General features: G+C 36.7%; 1 protein-coding gene across 1 annotated transcript in view; it reads left to right on the forward strand.

Annotated features, from left to right (window-relative positions):
- Nucleotides 1-14,439, forward strand: part of LOC126416750 (Down syndrome cell adhesion molecule-like protein Dscam2) — an 859,584-nt gene extending 845,145 nt beyond the window's left edge. The window contains exon 36 of the mRNA XM_050084589.1: nt 12,095-14,439. Within this exon, the coding sequence (XP_049940546.1) occupies nt 12,095-12,161 (67 nt within the window). The 3' untranslated portion in view covers nt 12,162-14,439. The remainder of the gene's footprint in view (nt 1-12,094) is intronic.
- The last annotated feature ends 3,069 nt before the right edge of the window (nt 14,440-17,508 follow it).

Here is a 17,508-nt window from a genome sequence, read left to right on the forward strand (position 1 = left end):
GCTCTCTCATTTATTGTCCCTTTTAAACATGGTTCCAATTTTTTCTGGAGGATCTCGAAGAACACTTATAGGTGGTTCCAATTAATGAGCTGTCTCTGTAGTTCCTGCATTGTTGTTTGTCAGCCTTTTCATGAATTAGTGTTATTATCACTTCTGGCCGCTCCTCTGGTATTCTTTCTTCATTCCAGATGTTCATAACAAGTTTGTGTATTTGTTTTTATTCCTCCCTTCTTAAACAATTCAGCTGTTATGCCATTTTTCCCTGGAGCTTTGTTGTTTTTTAGTATTTTGATGGACTCTGTTGTCTCTTTCATTGTTGGCAGTTCCATGAATGGATATGTGCTCTGATAATCATGTTGTTGCTCCATTTCTCATTACTTTCAACATGTAGGCTTTCAGTCCAGCTATTCCTTTCCAGATGATTTCCCTTCCAACTTTAGCATTGGCATCTCCCACAATGAGCTTCATATCATATCCTGGTGTCTTACTAATTACCTCTTTGAGAATTTCATAAAATCTACCTTTCTTTTCATCCTCCTCTTCCTCATCCGGAGCATATAGTGTAACTATTGTTATATTTGTGAATCTACCTTTTAGTCTCAAGACGGCTATTCTATCACCAGGTGGTTGGAAATAAATTACTGCCACTGCTAAAGGTTTGCTGACCATAAAACATACTCCCTTCTGGAACTTTCCATCTTTTGATCCACTGTAGTATAGAATGTGTCTGTCTGTTTTCAGTTTTCCTGTTTCTGGATATCTAATTTCTTTCTGTGCTACAAGACTCATTTCCTATCTGTCGAGTTTTTGTGACAGAATATTGAGAGCTGCAGGCGTTGCCAAAGTCCTAATGTTGCACATTCCAAATCGTAAGCCCTTGTTCATAAGCCATTTTCTATATCCCTTGTTTCTATTTTACTCTGAGGCATTTTCTTGATGTTTTGTAAAAAGTTCTTTTTTTAAGGGACAGGTGCCCAAGCCCCCATCTGGTGCATTGATCCAAAGCTTTCAGTATGTCACGTGAGAAAAGCATGAGTTGAGTTTCACACGATCAATGTTTTCGAAATCCGTGTTGGTTGGCACTGAGGAGATCATTCTGTTCGAGATGCCTTGTTACATTTGAGCTCAGAATATGTTCTAAGGTTCTACAACAAATCGATGTCAAGGATACTGGGCGATAGTTTTGTCGATCACTTTTACTACTTTTCTTGTAGACAGGTGTGATCTGTGGATTTTTCCAAGAACTGGGCACAGTTTCTGTTCAGGGTATCTACAATAGATTATAGTTAGAAGAGGGGCTAACTCAGCTGCAAATTCAGCAGAGAATCTGACAGGGATTCCATCAGGGCCAGGAGCTTTGCTCAATTTTAACAATTTCAGCTGTTTCTCAACAACACTGACACTAATACTTATTTCATTCATCTTTTCAGTGATACAGGGATTAAAATGCAGCATTTACTGGGTTTTCCTTGGTGAAGCAACATTTGAAAAAGGGAGTTAAGCATTTCAGCTTTTGGTTTGCTACCCTCAATTTAAGTTCCTGTCCCATTCACTAAGGGATGGACACTAACTTTGGTGCTACTAACAGCCTTTAAATACAACCATCATTTCTTTTGGTTATGCGAAAAATCACTTGCCAGTATTCTGCTACGGTAGTCACTCAAGTCTTCTCTTGACAGCCAAACACTTTTCATTCAGCATTTCTCTATCTATAAACCTACACTTTTGAGCACCCATTATGCAGTAATCTCTGTTTCTCTAGAAGTTTCTTTACAGTGGCTGTATACCATGGAGGCTGCCTCCCACCATGAACTATTGTATGGGGTACATATCTACCCCATGTGTGGTCAACTATTGTTTTAAACTTGAGGCAGTGTTCCTCTATATGCTCCTGACCTGTGCTGAAAGTTTCAAGTTCCTTATTGAGATATGACATTACTGATTTTTATCTAGCTTATTGAAAATATATAGCTTTCTGCATGTTTTAGTTGTCCTTTGTACTTTGGTAATCATTGTTGCCACTAACATGTCATGGTCGCTCATACCAGTTTCAGTGTGGACATCCTCAAGAACATCAAGTCTGTTCAGGTCCATTTGCTGACATTAGACCCAATATATTTCCATCATGAGTGAGGTTCCTAATAATCTCTTCTAGATAGGTTTCAAAAAAGGCAGTTAGTGAAGTTTCATGGGATAAAGACATCCCCACACCCACCGCTAATAATAATGTAATTTTCCCAATTAATTGTCAGATGATTAAAGTCTCCACCATTGGCTACAGTATCACTAGGTACATTACGTACAAGTGAACTGAGGTTCTCTCTAAAGTTCTCAATTACATGAAGACGTGAGTCAGGTGGGCAATAAAACGATCCAATTATCATTTTATGCCCACCCCTGACACTGAGCTTTTTTCTGTCGTGGTGGATTTGAGTTTCTTGTCTGCTGCAATGAATACACCACCTCCGTTTACCATTTGCCTATCCTTTCGATTTACACTTAAAAATTTCCCCAAAAATCTCACTGCTATCAATTTCAGGTTTCAGCCAGGTTTCTGTAGCTAGTATTATGTGAGCTTCACTGCTTTTGTGCTTTGGCAGTTTACCATTGGCGTTTGAATACTCTCACCTGTGGGCGGCATTTCTTTTGATCTTACACTGATACTTCGGGATTTCCTGCAGCTGTCATTATATGGGTTGGACGGAGAGTCACATAATCTAAAAAGCCCTTGTGTGCACCCCACACACACAGTCAGCTACCTGAGTAGCAGTCTCTAATATGTAGTGCATACCAGATCTATTTAGGGAGACCCTACAGTTCTCAACCCTATGGCACAAGTCTGGAAGTCACAGCCTAGCTTGTCACAGTTCAGTCCTTCCACTCAACTCAAAATCATAGGGCAAAAATCAGCTTTGGGGACAACTCTGCAAATCGTGAGCTTCGTTGAAACTCTACGCACGATGCTGGTCTTCTCAACCTTCTCTGCCAGTTGCTGGAATGACCCGAGAATCACTTCAGAGCCCAGATGACAGGCATCATTTGTTCCAACGTGCGCCGGAATCTGCAGTTGGTTGCACCCTGTTCCCTCAGTGGCTGCTGGAATAGCCTTTTCGACTTGTTGAGTGAGGCCACCAGACAGAAACAACTGAGTGCACCTGGTGTCGTCTCCCATCCCTTTCTGCCATATCTCTAAGGAGTACTATCATTCACCATATGTTTCAACTTCTGATGATTAATGGACTCCTACTATTTCACGTTTGCCTCCCCCTAACACCAGACAAAACAGAATTCCTCAAAACAGGTGAAGTGAGTTCTATTGGGTCGGTTTCAGTGAAAGACAGCACCTCACACTTGTCTGTCAGGGGGATCGGTACAACCCACGAGTCCTCCGTGGCCTGCATCCACCCTACATGGGACACCTAGACCTACCATTGACAAACCACTCACAGTCAAGTGGGTGGGTAGTGACAGATCCTGTTCTTTCTGCAGAGGAGACAGCATCCACTGGAATGGATAGTACTTGAGGTACCTCTGGTACAGGTATCACAAATACACAACTCTCGGGAGCTCCTCCAACACACCGATTCTCAGCAGCTGTCAGTTGTTGGACAGTAGGCAGGGCAATTTTCAGCTGCTTACGAACATCAACCAACTGAGAACAGCGTTCACAGTGGGGCTGCATTTTGGCTGGTGCAGTGTATTACAAGGCAATGAACAAATAACTTTAAATTTAACCTGCTGATTATCTTTTAAGTTGTTGAGCTAAAAAGTTGCTACCGTATTTACTTGAATCCAAAAAACCGCCTGCGGCTTAGAATCGAGTAAAAAGCAAGCGGAAGTTCTAAAAAATGTTGGTAGGTGCCACCGCAACTAACTTCTGCTGTCGAATATATATAGCGCTACACAGGCATGCTTTGTAGGCACAAAGATAAATACTGGCACCTAAACCTCTGCGTCAGTAAATAAATTTTAAAAAAAGGTGGAAGACGAGCTTTTTTTTCTCCACCCTGAGTTTCGACCACTGCATTTTGATACATTATCCAATGAAGTAAATACAAATTCCGTATTGTTCATCTTCAAATGTAGCAGAATTTTAATGTACTACGAAAATCCGACAGGCAAGACTGTTTGGGGGTGTTTGTCAATATGGCCAACTCTACGTTCTGAATTTTTTCCTAGCTGTGAGAAGAGATGGTTGCTAATAGGAACCTGACGAAATGTGAATCACTTGCAGTATTCTTTTCACCATAAGAAAGAATACGGATATGAACATTTTGCTATGTATTCTTTCGTGTTTGCTGCTATCTCATTTAAATCCTGTCAGTCAGAAATGAAGCACGGCAACTGACTAGATTTTTAAATCTAAGATGACTCTAATTTCTGTGCAGAATTTGATGTACTAAAGAAGCGGCTGCAAAGATTTTCAAACGGAGAATAATTTTCGCCTAACTCTCGTTCAGAACATGTTCTATCATACGCAGTCTATTATTTGGTTCTTGTTAATCATTATCAAAGAAAGCAGCAGTGTAAGTAACAACAAATAGCAGTCTCTTGCCATTGTTTTGCTAATGAGACAGGCCGTAAACACGCACTATCAAATTGTGACAAACAATGCATGACACAGTACAGTAATGCATTTTCAGCTTAGAGTGACGTAAACACCTATAACAAAGAAAACGTCACTTATCAGTTGAAAGCAAAATAAGCAATTGATTCAAACCAGACGAAGCACGTGAGAAAGGAAGGGTACCCGTATAAATACGGATGGAGCACCTGACGCATAGCAATGGCTACCTGGTAAAGCTTAACTGCTAAGCTTACGACTCGAACCAAACTACTGTAGCTGCATCGTCATTCATTCGACCTAAATTGTGTCTCGTATTACAATGGACCAACTTTGTTTCGATTTGGAGGTGGGGCCTAAAACTTTTCTCCCTCCCTTGAATTTCGAGTCTCAAATTTCACGTGCGGCTTAGATTCGGGAATTTTTTTTTTTTTTTTTTTTTCCCTTTATTTCGAGTCTCATTTTTCAGGTGCGGCTTAGATTCGAGTAAATACGGTAATTCCCTGTAAGAATTGAAGCAAATACACAAAACAAGTGTTCTGTTAAGGCAACACAAAAACACGTGGTAAAAATTACTACTTTCTTTAATCATTTTGATGTTAATTATAGTTGTTATAAAACTCAAAAACAGAGTTAATTTATGATAAATGCAGATAATGCTTAGGGCTACTCCTTTTTATCAATGCATTCTTACACCTTTGAGTACTGTACATATTCCCTATTCCTTGTCTCTTTCTGAGTCCTTCATTTTGTTGTATTATAATCAGCCAATGACAGAAAAGTGCAGTCTCAGTAGCATTGTGTCATCTCAGTATGAAACAAATTTTGAGAAACATGAAAAGAAAAATGCTTCTGCTAGATTAACATCTGGTTTCAGATATCTAGGACGTACTGTAACATCACCGTGGTGAATCGATTAAAATAAGTAAAATTGCTGAGTGCAGTGTTAGCTCTCTAAATTTCTTCATTAATATGAAATTTATATAGTTCTTAATATTCTTAATATAAATCTTGAAAGACGCTAACTGTAATACCACACACAGTATAATTAAGATTTGTATGAAATGTAGGTGAAGGCAGATAATATATTGTGGCCCGAACTTGCATTTTTGTAAATGGTTGGTCAACAATAATGGTAGACTCCCACTCTTCCTTTTATTTTTGCAGTTTATCATACACCGTTTACTTAATATTATGCGTGCTTCATTGCATCACTGAAACAAAAAGAACTGAACTAATGCAACAGAATATTTTTGTATGAATACTTATTACTTCCAAATTTGGGCATAGCTTATGGTATCTTCTGAGCAGTTTTAGAATGGGCTATACAAAATTGTTGGGAATCATACATTTTTAAAAAGTAAATTTATTACTTTTTTCCTTTGTCGTTCAGCAAAGTCTGGCTGAATGGTAATATAACCACCATTTGCCAATCTTGTTGAGAAAGGGAGGAAGCATGAAAAAAATCATGTTCACTTTTAAAGCTCTTAAACAGATTTTACAGGGTGATTCTCCTCGAACACATAGTCTTGCAGTTTGCACTAGTTAATGTATTTAATAAGAATCAGTACCGCATGTCCCCTTGGTCACTTGATACAAACACTTAAGTTTGGATGACTGTCTTTCCTGCATTCTTTATAGCTGTTATATTTTGTTTTTGCCTACTTTAGTAAGTTTAAGGCCATTTCTGAGTACTTTTTGATTGTCAGTACTGATCCACTGCAGTTTTTGTCAAGCATTTGACTACATAGATTAGTACCTTTTGTTCTAAATAGTTCATTTTTAAATTTAAAAAAATTATTTTGATCTAAATTGTGCACTTAATAAATCTAAATCAATTCATTGTATTTGTGTTTAGATATTCAGTTACCCTTAGGTAGTAAAATCTTAGTATTTAGAATAAGACTGAAGGTGTTTTACGACATTTTGAAAATTTGGTTTTATTGCAGTTTCCTAGTTCTAACATGCCATAAAAGTGTTATGTATATGAAATTGTCAGATCAAATGTAAGAGTGGCATTAATTTTAGAATTCTGTTGCATTTCCTGTTTGTTAATTGTTTCTCACTCTTTATGTAGTTATATTCACTGCAGTTCTTCAATTTAATTTATCATACTGCTAAGGAATGGTTTAAAGTACGTTTCAACCTCAAAATTTTGTGGAGGAAATTGATTCACAGCTGTGCATGATTAAAGAAATACACAAATCACAATTATTGCCACAATTTCATGAAATAAGTAATCCATTCCAGTTACTTAAAATTTCACAATACTTTTTCAAATATGAAAAGACTGTTTGAGATCACTAATTATCATTATTTACAAATTCTCATGTGCTGGATAAACCTGAGCAATACTTAGCATACAGTTCTTTCACAGATTTTTTTGCTTGCTGGTATTAATCTCTTGCGTGAAATAAGGGAAAGACAACCACTTCCATGTAGACAACTGGTTCATTGTACACAGAAACACGTAATACAAAACAATTAACATCAGGTTTTAAAACTGTGTGTCTATAAGAAAACGTAAATTCAAAACAATAATGGAAACTCCAGGATGGAAAAATATGTATGATAAAGGAAAAGCAAAATTTTTACTTGTTAAGGACTAGTGTGTTGCACAAATGGCTCGCTGCCACTGCAGGTGTGTGCATTTGGCTGTCAGTGTTGTTGTCAGTGTGAATGTGTGTACTCTTACTATAAAAGAACAAGAGCTCAACTGCTGGTGTTTACTGTTTTCTGTTATGTGGCTGTGTGCTATGCACCAGTCCTCTATACATAAGAGATTGCTTTTCCCTTATTTTACATATTCTTCCATCCAAAATTTCTATCATGGTTATCTATCATGGTTATTAATTTACTTTTTCTTATACATAAACATCGGTAATATTTCACAGCATATAATCTCCATGGCTAAAATAAACAGACTGGCATTATTGATTCAAAATATTGTCAGATAAGTACTAAATAATTTCCCCAAGAAAATATAGTATATGCCCAAAAGTCACCAACTACCCAAGATGTCTGGCTATGCATCTGCGGATATGTAAGTTAATACACAATACTTCTCAGTTCAACAGGACACACACAGATACACTGTTTGTGAAAGAGTAACATCAGACATCGTGGTAGCATTGAGCCAAATCGTTATTCTGGTAGACCTGAAAAAGTAACTAATGGGGACTGCTCATGTTCTAAAGCATAGTGCCAGCACTAGTTGTCAGGTGTCTTTATAAGCAGTTGCAAAAGTCTCTTTGTAGACCAGCATATAGAAATCAGCAATAGAATCATCTGGCAGGAGGTGATAGGACTTGTTTTTGTGATCAACCTCCTGAGCCATACCTTCAGCTCAGTTTGACAGCTTTGCTATAAATTACATTTGCCCCAGAAACCTGTTAAAATTGCACCCAATCAAGAATAAAAATAGTTACTGCCTAGTGATAGGGCGTAGCTCCAAAACAACACCTGATAGAAGGAGGGAGCTCACTATTCAAACTGCAAACCGAATCAGATCCAAAGTCACAAATCAAAGTTCCTGGGAATAAGTAACCCAATACATAACCAAAGCGAATCAAAAGAATACAGCCGTAAACCTTTCACGAAGACTGTGTGTTGCCACATTACTGAAAGCGTGGCCTACATGCTCACAGCTATGTGGCCATTGTCTTGATACAAATGGAAATAGGTGACGAGGTACTTTTGGCCATAGAATATGTTACAGAAAACAAAGATTTGTTGCAGTCACAAAAAGGAAATCTTTTTTAACAGTTCAGGTAATGTGTGAAAAATATTAATTTTATAGAAAAAGTAATTAGAAGTATGCATAATGTAAAAAATTGACACATGTCCTACTGTATCTACCTACACTTCATTCCTTGAGTCATTTTCCTAATTAAACCACTATTTTTCATCATTTATAGGCACATAAACAAGACTGAGAAATCCGGACAAATCCACTTCAAGTGGAGCAGTCATGCACACTCACATACATAAATACACAGACACAGACGTGTGTGTGTGTGTGTGTGTGTGTGTGTGTGTGTGTGTGTGTGTGTGTGTGCATCACAGGGTACCCTTGCTCAAAAGAGAATTCCTTCAAATGCTAGTGAACTTCTCTGTCTTGTTTATGTGTCTTTTGTTGACTCAAACCTTCTACTGTTTGGTGAGCTGTTAACTTTATTCCTTGAGTTGCTTATATCAATAATAATCACTTTGAGTCCCTGGGCCTTCAGTCCCCTGTATTTTGATGTTACATAATGACAACCACTTTCATGTCAATAACACTGCTAACTTTCCAAGGAACTTCATTTGATCTCATGTTACTGAGGCAGTGCATGGCAGAGTTTGACTTAGAACCAGAGGTTTTATTGTCAGGCAAACAAGAGGCAAATGATACTAATAACGGATTATATAGAAAAGAGAAAACAATTTGTAGAGAGGTACACTAGGACAAGACAAGATATAAAATAACAGTGAAGTTTTGTAAACAGGTGAGATTTGAGTGCCCAGTGGATGAGAAGCTAGTGAGAGAGTACTTGATCAGACAGATCTTGCAGAAAAACAGACTGAAATTAGAATCCAAATCATTTGGGAGTAAAGGAGTCCACTCAACAAATAGCAGAAGTGCCGAGCCATTGAAAGTCACAAAAAAGGGAGAGGAAACTTGCTAGCTTTCGGACTGAATCCTGTGTCAAGCTAAAGAACAAATGCAAGTAAAAACATAAAATTACACACACAATGTGTATTTGTACCCAAGCTCAACAAATTTCTAAAGTTAACAAGTTTCCTTTCCCTTTTATGTGTGCTATTCTGTGAATGATCTTCTTTACCCCTAAGTTATTAACATTCTACAAGAACAGTCCTGCTATATTTAGACTGAAAATAATAGAAACATAGATGAGATAGTAATGGGCAGCAACTGAAAAGGAGCAAAGAATAGGCACAAAAAGCTGCTGAATATAAAAGAGAAATAAAAAATAAAGAAAAATAAGTACTGTGAAACAGTGACAGTGATGAGTGGACCATGATGGAGAAAAATACACTATGAATAAATTGATTCAGTGTGAGTTGCAGAAACAATCCACACATTGAAGGATTAATCCAATCTATGAAATTAGTCCCGACACAAAAAATCCAAATTGGCCTTAAGGTGAAATCATGCAACATGGGTTGTGTAGTAGACTGAGCTGTGTAACATGGTATTACATGGCACCAGTACGATTCATCCAAACAGAAAACTCAGTGGAAACAGAGGATATTATAAATTTTTACCATTGACAAATTTAGAGCATGTGGTGACAGGAAGATGCATAGCATTTCATATGGGAATGAAGTGACAAAAGGCTTGAGGGTGAGGTGGTATGAACAAGTACCCATGGTGATGTGGAAAGAATAATGGACAGTACTGAAAACATTTTTGGGGATGACTTCAGAAAGTCATAGCCCTAGTGGAGCAGTTGGGTTGATTCATCCCAAACCAGAGTAGTATTGTGAAACAAGAGGTAAGCTTCTACCTCTATGTTGTTTTTCAGAAGAATCTGGAGTTGTGAGTCTGAGAAATCAGCCTGTGAACCCCAAAGGTGGGACAGTTTTGAAAATTGAACCTGGTCATACATTTATGTCACAGATTGCCAATCAATCAAATATGTTTACCACGAATTCCAAGGCTGGAAAAGGCACCAGAGTCAATGATACTACATGGAATAGAAATTGCAAAAGGAGCTAAACTAGATCACTAAATTCCAGGAAAAGCACTACATTAATACAAAAGGACAAGCTGGCCCTGTAACCAAGAAAGTGTTTATTATGACGTATTTGTGCTGGAGAAGCTTATTACAGACAGTTTGCACTTTGCTGGAATGTATGTGTAAGATTTAACAGAAAAGAAATGTAACTGCTACTTAAAGAATGGAAAGGATGATAGACAGCACCGAATGTTCTCTTTGTGTTGTTTGCCTTGGAGGAAGAATCTGTTTGCGCCTTTGTGTGTTATGCCCCACCGTGCAAAACATTTTTTCGTGTTGTTATTCATGAGGCTGTCCAGAAATACATGTATAGTAAGCTGCCACAGAGTTGATCAGTTTTGTGTCATGGTGTAAGGGTATATTTCAAAGTTGAAGGCTGATCATATGCTAATATGCTATGAAAAATAAACCCTTGGTAATGTGAGCATTCTCATTTATCATAGTGTTAATGTACATTTACCAAAAAGAAGAAGAAATTAGAGAAAACTGGGTCTGCAGCCTAATTTGAAGGTGCTGTAAAAAGAAAACAATAAGTGAACATTTCAAGTAAAGGAATCATCTTTAATGACAGAGACTATAAAGGAAAGTAAGTTATGTGTTGGAAATACAAGGGGGAGGGGGGCTGGGTTTACAGTAACAAGCTCTCCAGATGGTATGCTGTTTGGAATGTATTCAAGTCCTCAACTCTTATAATATGGCCACCGGGGTCAGAAAAAACAATGCCAATTATTCCTTCAGCTTCTCATAAGTCTTTGTAATGCAAATCTTACCGTATACTCATTGATCATTATTCAAAAAACACTTCCTTGCTTATTGTGGCTTGTAGATCAGTTACATCACAGAGTTGTAAAATGGAGCCTCACTAAAAATATCTATATGTGGGTTACAGCTTTGTTGCTTTTACAGTGATGTATTTATGGCAAGAAGTCTCCTTTTTGTCGCCCCTATTAGAAGAGAGGAATGGTGGCTCTTTTTCTGCAATGATATGATAAAGTTATGTCACAAATAAGAGAGGAAAGCACCAGCCCAGAAGCCCTGCTCAACTTATTTCTATAACAGGTTATGGATTCAAATCCCCATCCAACCAGCTAAGAACATGGTTTTCACAGTGTTAGTTGGTAATAGCTTGTAAATAATGAATTATATTAAACATTTTAATGAGTACCTGCTACAACTATTTCAGATCTCCACATTGCTTGTTTTGGAATCCTGAATCTGTGCTATATCAGTGTGTCATCTGTTCGCCTATTTTAGAACCATTCCACTGGTCCACAAATAGGCTTATTCCCTCTTGCATCATAAAGGCAATAATTACAAAATACTTTCACAAGTATATGCCAGAATTTTACCGTATCCTGTATATGGTAGAGTATCATCCTATACATAATTGAAAGAGAATTAAATTTCTTGATACAGTGTGTTATGTCAGACCGACTCCCAAATAGTATGGCCTAATGAAGATGATGATCCAGCACTGCAGTGTAAAATTTGATTCACTCATTCTAAGATATGTTTTTTGTGATTATATGTATGTTTAAAAACAGAGTGCAGTAGCCTCTTGGACAGATTGCCACATATACATATAATTACAATACTAACACTCAACTACATTCATAACAGCAGAAATTATCATATTGTACATACACGTAACATTTAGCTATCTCTCTCATACTTTTATGACAACATGAAAACTGTTTCAGGTAATTTCACAACTATATACTGTTTTATCTGTGTAATGTATTAATAGTTTTTTCTGGTGCAGATTCTAAATTAACTATAATTTCTACAGAAATGAAGCAGGGCATCACCAACAAAACGGATTCGCAGTCACACCCTACGATACTGTGGCAGTGTAACCTGTAGTTGCAAAGAAGTGCATCTAGAAAGACATCGGCAAGACCTGTGCCATAAAAAACATTATACCCTGCTGTGTGAAGAAGCTTTGAATGGAAATATTTAATAAGCATCAATTGTGTGTGAACGTTATTCAGTGTTTTCATGTTCTTTCTTTTATCTTTATTCACATTAGAAATTAAAGTATTTATAAAATATTCATTGTAATGCATTGATAGCAAATATATCCATTCTCAGCTGTGAATGGTAAGCTCTTGGATATTAACAGTTTTAGGATAATGTACAGCAGGGCTATAATTTTAATTGGCAGTAGTGCAAGACGGCTCATCCAAAGGTTGCAACCAAACAGACTTTCTCATATACAGAAGTCTTTGTTTTAGGAAGACCAAAATACAATATATGTATTGTAATAACTTCTTTCCACCCATGTTCTATGATATATGTGCATTTTCAGCCTTTGTTACACTGTGTTTTCTTTAAAACATTAAAGATGACAATGTTGATAAAGAGAATGGCTCAACTTTGTGGCATGTGATATTTTGTCATAATGGTACTATTATGTATGTTTTTACATGTTTTTGAAATGGGAATGAAATGAGAGTGAAAGAATCTTAATAAATGCTGTGTGGTGTGTATCATAACCTACTTTATCAGAAAGGGCAAACACTTAGCTTTCCTTGTTGCAAAACGAATTAGTGGAAACAATTAGGACACATACTGTATATCATTAAATTATTTTCGTAATCATATACATATATAAATACAAATATATATACATAAATCTTATTGCCATTACTGTTTCTGTATATTGCTAAGCTCCTCTTTAAATGTTTGTGATGAACTGCTAATTTCAAATTCTAAGACTTTCTTTTGTCGAGTTCACAGAATTTCAGTTCTAAAACATTTATGTGAGATGTGTAAACAGTGTGTGTTCTGCTCTTGTTCTGCAAATACTGTACGATGTTTATAATAATAAATGCCACAGCTTGTATTCTTATATGTTGAACAGTCTTCACTGTAATCGTATGTCTGTCAGTGCTAGTGTTTTGAATGTTTTTACATATTTTGTCATAAGTGATAAAGACTCCAATGATGTATGCTGCTGCACAAGAAGCAGAGACACCTGTGTAGACAACAGGCAGAGACTAAGCCATTTGTGTACCAGATTTCACTTTTTATAGCTTCATAATTGCTGACATCAACACTTTAAATGTAATAGTGATGCAAAACTGAAATTCAGATACTTAATTTATAGCAGTATTTGTATCTTCTGTAAGTGTTTAATTCAGTTCCTTTAAAATTCAAAATTTATATTCATCAAGCTTGTTCTTATACATATAGGGAACAAAATCATACAGGATTCTTTCTTTTGTTTCTAGCTTGAGAAGATAAGCAAAATTCTTAACTTTCTTCAAAAATTGTATACAGTTTAATAAACAGAAAAATTAATAGGTTAATTTACCTATGTAATATATCTAGGCTCATAAAAGTAACTATTATATTCTTACAATAGCCAAATCATTAGCAGATAACTGATAAGAAAAAGTGAAATACTATCAGTCTGCTTATAACAGACCTTAAGGTACATTTCCAAAAATCAAGATAAAATTGTCTTATGGCTATATTACTGCTACTCATAAATTTATAAATAAATGTAATGATGGTGTATAAGTGCTTATAAAACTGCATTTACAATTTAGGTAAAGTTTTCAGTAATTTCTCTCAATGAATGTGATAACTCACATTACTTGAATTTCAGTTTTCTTGAGTGTTATTTTCATTTTAGTCAGCCCCAACATTTCAATGACATTTGTGTGACTTACGTGATAATATCAATGACTGAAACTAATTTAGTTGGTATAAGCAAGTGCCTTGCATTACATTTGTAACATTAAAGATTTATAATCTCCATTTTCGTAATTATTGTTGATGATGTAATATCTGTTTTTACATTTGTTAAGTACGTTAAGACATCGTAACAGAAAATGTAATGCAGGGCATTTTTAAAATTTTATAATAAAATTTGTAAAAAAAGGAAGCAGATTTGAAGTCAGTCTGATTTGTTAGGTTAGTGGAAATTATCTTTATAAATCCACTTGCTTTGTTCTTGTGTAAATATGCGTAATTCTTGTTTTTATGCATCTGCTTATTCAGGTATCAATATTGAAAAACTGTTTCTCTGCTCCCCTGTTTTTTGAGGGATTGTAGTGTGAAACAAGTTATTTGTACCAAAGTTGTAGAATTAATGAACTTTTGTGTTATTAAAGGTTTTACACACAACTATTTGTTGCTACTTTCTTAATTATAATACACGTTTATTTCCATTCATAGTCTGTTTCAGGAGAGAGAACTCCTCTTCCACTTGGGCTATGCTTCGGTCACAAAAGTAAAAATGAAAACAATAAGCATTCATAGTGTCTCATCTGCTTTGTTATAAGTGCATTATTCAAAAGAAAGTATCTTTTCTGTGGAATCAAAGAATCAGGTAATCCTACCTTAAGTTGTGAGTTGTCCTACACATTTTCATACTTTATTTTTCATGCATGGGTCTCCTTCACAACTGATTCATCTACTTGTAGAGATTACAAAGCTACGAAACAAGCATGCTTTGGTATTTTGCCATTATCAAGCATACACCTTAGCTGGCATGATGTCTGTATTGCATCTTGGAACATATGTTTCTGTAATCTTTCTTTTCTGTTATGATCACATTATTTCTAAACACTTTTACATGCACGATCTTGGTAAAATTATTTGTGACATCTATCAAAAATATATAGAAATGACATGATCATAACATAAAAGAAAGACAACTGATACTTACACTCCAAGATGAAATATGGATCACATCATACCAGCTAATACTTATGCTTGATTATGGTAAACACCAAAACAAACCCATCGTGTAACTTTGTAATCAATATGAGTAAATAAATCAATTATGCAGTAGAAACCTTACCAAAAACAACATATTTTGCTCTTTGACCTCATGCATGCTGTGGGCCCACAATAAAAGAACATTTGGATATACTGGGATGGTACAACAAGTTTACTTAAGTTTCTTTTATTGACCACAAATATTCATACATTGTGTTTCACACATTTTGTTGTTAACAGTATTGTCATAACATTACTGACATTCAGGTTGCTCTCATTCAAACTCTCCATAACAATCTCATGTATATTATTGCCATTTGCATAAAATTTTCATACCAGGTGTTTCAACACATCTGGAAACAAGTGAAAGTCAACTGGTACATGATCTGGACTTAATGATGAATGTTTTAGTACGTCTAGCTCAAATGAGTGCTATCCTGAGAGCTGTAGCATTTATATAATTTAAAGAGTAAAAGTAACAACTCTTCCAAAATATTTACCAAAATTATTTGAATACAGTGATCAATAGATTATTATATTTTAACTAAAGTTCAGTCTTGATCACAACACTTAAGTCTCAATAACATAGGTGACCGGTTTCGGTTATATTTATATAACCATCTTCAGACCTGTGAATTAATTTTACAAAATACTATAAACCAATCTTAAAATAAAATGAAAAGTGTCTAATGAAGACAAAATTTTAACAAGATAAAATAAAACTTATTATACCCCTGGCTTCCTTGGAGGATAGTAGGCAGAGCTCTCCTCAGCTACTACGAAGTCAACTGATCATGACTCAGTGCTATCCAGGACTAGAGTAACTGAATCATATTCTTGGCTAGGGTTTCAGCTGCTTCTCATCATGCCCTGTAACAAGAAATATCTATCCACAATCCTCCCACAATGATATTCCACTGTCCACCCAGCCAATGCAATATCCTCGTCTGTGCCTACTCCATTCCTACTTCGAACCCTTGCCTCATGCTCATGTCCTTGCAATAGACAAAGATGCAAAAATGGTTCAAATGGCTCTGAGCACTATGGGACTGAACATCTGAGGTCATCAGTCCCCTAGAACTTAGAACTACTTAAACCTAACGACATCACACACATCCATGCCCGAGGCAGGATTCGAACCTGTGATCATAGCGGTCGCGCGGTTCCAGACTGTAGCACCTAGAACCGCTTGGCCACCCCGGCCGGCATAAATGCAAGACCTAGCCCATACATCCACCCACTATTGCCTACTTGAGTTCTGACACTTATATCTCCTACTCTATCAAAAACAGGACAACCTGTAAAAGTAAGCATGTGATGTATCAACTTACCTGCATCCAATGTGCTGCACTATACGTGGGCACAACTACCAGCAATCTGTGTGTCCAAACGAATGGCCACTGTCAAACAGTGGCCAAGAGACAAATGGACCACCCAGTTGTTGAGTATGCCATCCAACATAACGTGCTTCACTTCAGTAACTGTTTCACAACCTGCGGATTCTTCACACCAACACTAGTTTTCTGAACTGTGCAGGTGGAAATTCTCCCTGCAACATATCATTTGTTCATGTAACTCCCCTGGCCTCCACATTCACTAGCCCTATCGTCGTCCTGCCTGTACCCTTCTCTGCTCCCACTACAGTACTACATACACTTTCTGCTCCACCAATACACCTAGTCATGTCACTTTCTCTACTTGTCATCTCTCTCCCTTCCCCCTACCCCCTACCTGTACTCAAGTACAGCCTCTTATGCTGCACCTAGTAGCCCTATCCTGTCCCCCTTATCCCTACACACTCCCACAGGCAGCATTAGCACCTTCCTCCACCCCTATCCTGCTATCCCTCCCCCTCATTTCCCCACACCTCTTCCATACCCCTTCTACTCATCCCAGCTAAATTGCTGCTCTCCTCAGACACATTTGCATTAGGGCCTTAGCACCCAGAGGTGACAGTGAGCATGCCTGTGTGTGTTGTGCTTGTGGGAAAGTGTATGAGTTTTTCTACTTCTGATGAAAGAGTTTGCCCAAAAGTTGAATATTTCTCTCTTTCTTTTCATTGTGCTTGTCTGCGACTAAATGGCTCCTCTATTTAGTGAGTAGCAATCTATCCGTTCCATGTTGTCAGTATTTTCCAATCATGTTTGGAGCAAATATGTTTTTGGATAACAAATTTCTGATTGTCTTGGGTTGTGATGCTGAAGAATTTTGCTCAGTTTAAAGTGGAAGCTTTGATTTGTATTGTTTCATTGGGATAATTATTTGTACGAAAATTTTCTTAATTATTGCACCAAATACAAAGTGGAAAATCAGTACAGACATTCATTCAACTGCAGGTGAATGGTGACTGGCGCAAGGACACACTTAATATTTCAGCAAATCACACTAGCTTTCCAGTTTTCATTTTTCGTATATTATTAGTATTTCTCACACGTACACATGACAGGTTCCCTATAGTACATTTAGGAAAAG

Source organism: Schistocerca serialis, chromosome 8 (genome assembly GCF_023864345.2).
Source record: "Schistocerca serialis cubense isolate TAMUIC-IGC-003099 chromosome 8, iqSchSeri2.2, whole genome shotgun sequence".
Classification (NCBI taxonomy): Eukaryota; Metazoa; Arthropoda; class Insecta; order Orthoptera; family Acrididae; genus Schistocerca; species Schistocerca serialis.